At 41.4% G+C, this 7,308-nt stretch overlaps 1 protein-coding gene across 6 annotated transcripts in view; it reads left to right on the top strand.

The window, feature by feature from the left end:
* The first annotated feature begins 206 nt into the window (after nt 1–206).
* The window catches only part of usp18 (ubiquitin specific peptidase 18), a 28,139-nt gene continuing 21,037 nt past the window's right edge, over nt 207–7,308 (top strand). For 4 of the 6 annotated variants that reach the window (XR_014568777.1, XM_083757643.1, XM_083757641.1 and 1 more), the window contains exons 1-10: nt 207–403; nt 1,375–1,471; nt 1,811–1,983; nt 2,068–2,147; nt 2,286–2,420; nt 3,158–3,253; nt 4,728–4,892; nt 5,227–5,358; nt 5,669–5,709; nt 6,635–6,740. Coding sequence is in view for 5 of the 6 variants with exons in the window: in XM_083757643.1 (XP_083613769.1) it covers nt 334–403; nt 1,375–1,471; nt 1,811–1,983; nt 2,068–2,147; nt 2,286–2,420; nt 3,158–3,253; nt 4,728–4,892; nt 5,227–5,358; nt 5,669–5,709; nt 6,635–6,710 (1,065 nt within the window). In the remaining variant the exon portion in view is untranslated. Of the gene's footprint in view, nt 404–1,374; nt 1,472–1,810; nt 1,984–2,067; nt 2,148–2,285; nt 2,421–3,157; nt 3,254–4,727; nt 4,893–5,226; nt 5,359–5,668; nt 5,710–6,634; nt 7,130–7,308 lie in introns of those variants that run through there. The other 2 variants (XM_083757644.1, XM_083757640.1) reach the window with 2 other exon arrangements.

The raw sequence follows: 7,308 nt of genomic DNA, 5'->3' as shown, positions 1-7,308 counted from the left end.
AATTACAGTAGGCCTACATTTCAGACTGTTAACTGTAAGTGGACGACCCAATTCCCAATAAAGCATTACACTTGTTTACAAGAGGGTCCACCAGCTTGTTCAATTCATAAAATTCATTACGATCCATCACTATTACACCTCTCATCCTCCCGGTAGGTTTGAACTTGGTTTCGTTTAACGGAATAGAAACTGAAAGTAACCATGCTGCTTGCTACTAATGTTTTCCTCCGAGGTGGTGGAAAGCCTGGTGGGCGAGGTTAAGTAATGTTGCTGCAGCAGCTCTACACTTGACGGTTGCTGCCCATATAGTGCCTGCTCTTCAATATCAGTGACATGTACCGGTATTCATGGAATATGGGAGGAAGTGGCTCAAAGTTTGATCCTCGTTACATAAGGTCTTCTGGTAAGTAAGTGGTAATGTTGTCTTTTCATTTATTGAATGGGATGCTATAACCAATGAAATAGCTCTACATTCTGCTGGTAATGGTGTTTAACAATCATGGAGTGTTTGTTCAGCAAACAAGAGATCCACGTCTCTCCAGTTCTAAGCAGAAAATGCCTTTTCGGGTCAGCTCAGGATACCAATTTCATCCTATAGGATTCAGAGAGAATTTACACAGATTCAGATTAAACTGGAACACTGTAACATTGAAGCTGAGCCTGATATTCATAGGCTACACTTTCCTGATTGGCTGAATTGGCAATGCAGTTGAAAATGCTGGAGGGAGCTAGCCATATGGTTCCCATAATCTGAGTTTCCAGAAGTTTTATTTTTCGCCACTAGGGGGGCGTGGTTCCCATGACTCGTCATGACAGTCATGTTCCAGAGCTAGGGTACATTGATTGGTTGATTGATTGAAATATGTATTAACAGTTTACAGAATTACAGTACATTTCAAAAACAAACTCAATACAAAGACTGTTAACTGTGAGTGGACGACCCAATTAAGCATTACACTTGTTTACAAGAAAGAGGGTCTATTACTGAACAAACACTATATATTTTTTTAGATTTAGAGGTATGTCTAGGGTCACTGTTAGTGAGATTTCTTTGTTTATAACAAAACATTTTTTCCCCTTTTTTGTTGTTGTTAAATGATTAAAGCCCTATATTTTCATAGTAATCATATAGACTCACTAGTGTTTGTTCATTAACAGGAGCCTCCCTCTGTCTCCAGCTCTTCAATAAACAGAAAATACATGTTTAGCCCATCAGGAAAGAGTAGGCTACACTCAGCTTAATTTGTTTAGAGTTCCAGTTCCAAATTTGTATAAAATGCAGCATTTACAGGTATCTACTCGATACCTTGAAATGTTAATTTGTCTGAAATATCTAGACAAAAGATGCACTGACTGACTGGTGTGATTTTGCAGGGATACGGGGTCTCGGGAACTATGGTCTGTCCTGCTGCGTGAACGCTTTATTGCAGTCTTTCTCTGCTACCTGGGAACTGACAAACATACTAGACAAGTAAGTCCACACAGTCGTCACAGTATCTCCATAGTGGTTACCATCCTGGATAACTAGACAACAATAAACGCAGGGCAGCAGTGGCCCAGGGGTAGAGTGACCGGTACAGCGGCCGGATGGGAACCGCAAGGTTGTCATTGAGCAAGACTCTAAACCCCTAATTGCTCCTGATGTGCAGGTTGGTTCCTTGCATGGCCCACCATCGGTGTATGAATGGGTGAATGTAAGGCCCCAAACGCTATATAAATGCACCATTTACCAGGGCTATACTGTACCATGTAGTTATGTACAGTAACAAAGACATCATAGATATGATTATTCATTTCACATTCTACAAAGGTGGAAACCAGACGACACGGAATGGGACAGTTATAATGTCCCCCGACAACTAAAGAGAGTCCTTCGAGCCCTGCAGAGTGACCAGTCCCAGCCTGCTCCTCATGCAGATTTCCTGCGCTGCCTGGACAAAAACCACATTCGACGTATGAGCACTTACCTACCTCTACTTTGCGGTATTTAAACAAAGTATATTGCTTGTCATTGTCACATGCTATTTAAGCTTTACAGATATCAAAATGTTTTGCTTTGTACTGTAGTTTATATCCAGCATGACGCGGATGAGGTGTTCCTCGCTATTCTGAACTTAATGCATCAACAGATGGATGACAAAGAAGTGGTTCGTTGTTGTTTTTCTTTCTTTCTTTCTTTTTCTTTCAAATGATTACATCCTTGTTTATTTACATTTAGCCACTGCAATTAATTGGCATTGGCTTACAATAGCCCATGTATTTAACGGTATACTGCTCTTCTCTAGGCTCTTGATATCCAGCGTCTATACAAGATTTCAGTTGAAAATCACCTTCAGTGTTTGGAATGCGGTCACGTCCAGTCTGAGGCCAGCTACCTGCTCAGTCTCCCTCTGCACATACATGAGGGTCACAACACCCTGGTGAGACCATTATTATCGGATACATATGACTGGGATTCAGTCATTTTGGCCCTAATTAACTAAACTCATTAAGACCTGAGGCCGATTCTACAAATGCCTTCTAAACCAGTTTTGTGCCAAATTGATATATTGAATCAATACAGTATGGCCGCGGAAAGCATTTTGTGGCAGGGACCCCCAGAAGAGAAGATTTGTATTTGTACAATAGAGGGTATGCGCATGCATAAAGTGAGTGAGTGGCAAATCGAGTGGCAAAGTGAGTTTAACGTCATTTAACGTAATTTAATGCAATCCGATTTTTTACACAATAGGCATTCCCGCATAACGTTATGATGATGATGTCACGCACATACCCCTACTATTCAAAAAACACTTTAAAGATTATTAAAAAAAATTCTCCTTCATAAATTACAAAGTGAAGCGCTGTGAACTTGTATAATCTGCTTTTTTTTTTTAAATAGCCAACTCGGACAAAAATGTAAAAAAAAAACACAGCTCATCTGCTGAAAAAACTTAAGTGAGGTGCTGGAGTCACACAAGGATAATGAAGAAACAATAATAGGAAGCTCTGCACACTAAAAACTGTGCACAATCAATTATTTTGCAAGCTTTTCGGTCTATGCCTGAAGGTCAGTGCAGACCGAAAGCTTGCAAATAAATTTGACACAGATGCTTTTCCAGTTGGGTTACCAATACATGTTTTAGCTGACACTAATTCCTTTTAATTTTTTTCCCAGGAAAGCTGCATGGCATCTTTCTTCGAACTGCAGGAGCTTCGGGGAAGTAACATTTGCTATTGTGCACTGTGTGCAAAAAAGACCCCATCTAAACAGGTGTGTTGTTTTCTATTGATACGATCTATCCTGAGAGTTAAGCCATTTTGGGTGGGAACCCCTTTTGGTGTTTTAACATTAAGTCACACTTTAGCTATTGAGAAATAGCAGATCTACAAGCTCATATGAGCTTGTAGGTCTGCTATTTTTGAAAAATCGTGAAAATGTGGCGCAAATCTTTGAATATACATATATATATATATATATATATATATATATATTCTTTCAGAGCGAACGTTTCGGTTTTTAACTCAAATCTTTGCTTCTGGGTGGTCCCTGGAACTACATATTTTCAGATGGGGGTCAGCGGTCAATTCAATATAATTTCTTAGGTCCTTGACATGAAATATTGAGCACCACTTACATAGAAACATAAGTATTTCAGAAAACTGCCAGGAGTTTGAGGGTGAAGTAGGGCAGTAGGCTACCTGCCCTTCACTGCAGAGACCCAAAATCCACCGCGGTCCGCTGTGCATCCGACTTGCTGAACGTCTATACGAACCAACACAATAATTAGGCTGACCTGAATTTGGGTTTGGGAGAACCAAAGCCGGGTGGTGAGCATGATATTTGTCACTGCATGTACTCTACGGGGCTAGGGGCGGTGACTGTCGGCACCGCAGGGAATGCTTTACCCATTTAGGCCTGACGTCGAAATTAGAAAAATGTCTTCTAAATGATGACAATTTTCTGAAAAACCTCATGTTTCTGTATCAGTGGTGCTCAATATTTCATGTCAAGGAACCCAAAAATTATATGTAATTGGCCACCGACCCCCATCTGAAAATATGTTGTTCCAGGAACCTCTCAGAAGCAAAGATATGAGTTAAAAATGTTCGCTCTGAAAGAGTATATATTCAAAGATTTGAGCCACATTTTCAAGATTTTTCAGAAATAGCAGACCTACAAGCTCGCAGATCTGCTATTTTTCAATAGCTAAAGTATAACAATGCTTGAAACACCAAAAGGGGTTCCCGCCCAGAATGGGTTAACGGGGGGCTCCTCGCTGACAGGTGGGCAGTGGTCGGAATTAATTGGCATTTTGACTAGATTGGGGAGAAAAAAAGGGGTAATATAATTGGCTACACTAAATTTAAAGAGGGTACTGAGTGTTAACCTGACTCCGCCAGAGTGAGGCAGTATTGAGTTCACAAGTTTCCTTTTGCACTCCTCCTGCTTGCTTGCTTGCTTGCTGCTGCTGATTCTGCTGCGCTGCTGTATACAACCTGCTGCTCACCCACCTCCACCCCAGCCTACCACCTGTCATTTTGGATCTACTGTTTAGGTACGGGTGATTCGGAGTCCCTATGGTCGGGACTCGGGACTGATGCGCTTGATCTGAGTACCTTAAAAGCAGATCCAATACATTGCCAAACCATAATGAATATATTTCTCATTTGATATTCAATAAATATTAAATATATATTCCATCCATTCTTGAGTTGTGCTGACTGAACACTTTCTGTCTCTTTAGGGTCTCAGACTGCTCTCCATGCCCTCCGTTCTGTGTGTGCACCTGAAGAGATTTCGTCATTCTCGTGGCAACATCACAAAACTTCAATGCAGAGTTGCTTTTCCGGAAACCCTCGACTGTCTGCAGATCCTGACAGAAGAGACGTTTTCAAGGAACTACGTCAAGGTGCTTTTTTAACCACGTGAACCCTGTACTGGGTTTGAACATAAAGGGTTGTATTTTGCGTGTCTTAAGTACCAGGTCTTATTCCATAACTTGAGTAAACTAAAGACCTGGTAAGTAAGTAAGTAGCCTTGCCGAGCCATGAGGCCCATCTCCTGTTTCTGTAGCGTGAGGCAGCTTGATGTACAAGTACACCCCCTGGACATGACGCTAGTATGTCGCAGGGACTTGATGCTGAGTGTCAAGCAGGGAGGCATTGGGTCCCATTTTTAGAGTCTTTGGTATGACACCATTATTATTATTTATTATTATTATTATTATATTTGTGTTCTTTCAGACTGAAGGCAGATATATGTTGTATGCGGTGATAGTGCACTCTGGCACTGTAATGTTTGGACACTACACTGCCTATGTTCGCCACAAGGGGGACCAAAGCTGGCACTATGCAGATGACAGCCATGTAAAACAGGTAGGTCTTCAGCTTCTGAAATGATTTTAAGATTTTGATTTTTTTTTATTCAAAATGAGTTTGTGTGTGTGTGTGTGTGTGTGTGTGTGTGTGTGTGTGTGTGTGTGTGTGTGTGTGTGTGTGTGTGTGTGTGTGTGTGTGTGTGTGTGTGTGTGTGTGTGTGTGTGTGTGTGTGTGTGTGTGTGTGTGTGTGTGTGTGTGTGTGTGTGTGTGTGTGTGTGTGTGTGTGTGTGTGTGTGCGCGCGCGCGCGTGACATTGAATATATATAAATCAATGTTTGTCTGATTTCTTTCTTGTGTCAACACCCAGGCCAGCTGGGAGGAGGTACAAAGCTCATATGGAGGACACAGGTAAAGTTAATATTTCAGTTGCTATTATTTAAAAAGTGATTTTAACTTTGTTAAAGGTATATTCAGTGATTTCACTTAATTCAAATATCACTTATTTTTTTGTTTTGTTGTGATAATCCTCCCTACTATAGAGTGTGCTGGCCATATAAGGAGTTCCTCCCTGTCCCCAGTTAACCCCTGGGGGTCAAAAAACCTTAGGTTTCGTTTTTGACTCTCTATCCTGATTGGACGAAAGGCTGGGTCCCACAGCCAAAAACGAAACCTAAGGTTTTTTGAGTGAAATCACTGAATATACCTTTAAAATAAGTGTTAAATACCTCTATATTCTGCTGATATCAATCATTGCTATAGACGATCACTAGAGTGTTTGTTCAGTAACAGGGGTCACCCTGTCTCTCCAGTTCGTTAGTAAACAGAAAATGCATTTCCATGTCTGGATACCAATTTTATCTAATCAGCAAGAGAGACGAGAGGTTGTGACAATTTAGGGGCGGCGGTGGCTCAGGGGTAGAGTGCCTGGATGGGAACCGTAAGGTTGCCAGCTCGAACCCGGGCTCCCCCAGAGTTACTGTCGAAGTGTCCTTGAGCAAGACACTGAACCCCTAATTGCTCCCGATGTGCTAGTTGGTGCCTTGCATGGTTTCCGCTGCCATCGGTGTATGAATGTGTGTGTGAATGGGTGAATGTAATGCACAATCTCTGTAAAGCGCCTTGGATAAAGGCGCTATATAAATGCACCATTTACCATTTAGAAGACAATTAGAATTGGAGCACTATACATTCTAAGTTGATAAGTGCGTACTCTCTCCTGCTTGTATTGGCTGGACATTGGCAACAAAAAAATATCATTTCACAGTCACACACTATACTTTTAACATCAAACGTATCAATTTAAAAAAGTCAAACAAAAACAACTTTTCAACAGTGCCACCACAGCCTACATGTTACTGTATAGAAGAAGTAACAGAGAAGAAGAAGAGCAGCCCCAGTGTTCAGGCTGAAGAATGGACATGCTGGAGTCATGGAATATGGTGCGTTCATGGCTGAAAGGTTTCCGACTTGGAACTCCCTACTTCCTTCCCATCTCAGAGCACTTGAGTGGTTGAGGTCGGAAAAAAATGGACACCTGAAAGAAACTTACACTTGTTAACTTTATTCGTAGTACGAAACATGCAGATATATCTTGTTTAGACCAGTGTTCATTTTGTTGAGACTAATTCTGCATTCATGGAATCAGGCAAGCGGTAGATGGCAAACAGTAAAAAGATTAAATATTTTAACATTGTTGCCGTCTGCCGTTACCGTCGCCGGTTATGGCTGCCGAGCCGTCCTGTTCCGTTTACCGGCCTGCTCACGTCCACTATAATGACTTTGGTTTGCCGTCTACTGCTTGCCTGATTCCATGTGAATGCAGCATAAGACTAAATCTATGTCGTGTGTTCAAAAGACTAAATCAGAATTTGCTTTAAGAATTAACACTAAGACTGGTTTGTCATATTTAGCCGACTAAGACTAACATTTCAGATGACTAAAAAGGGTCCAGACCCAGTGTTTGGGGAAACAGTGGTCTATAGTGTACAAAGATATTTGGCCGGATTC

This window comes from Protomyctophum parallelum (assembly GCF_964188405.1).
Source record: "Protomyctophum parallelum genome assembly, chromosome: 22".
Lineage (NCBI taxonomy): Eukaryota > Metazoa > Chordata > Actinopteri > Myctophiformes > Myctophidae > Protomyctophum > Protomyctophum parallelum.
Note: the sequence above shows the minus strand (reverse complement) of the source record. Positions and strands in the feature narration are given on the sequence as shown.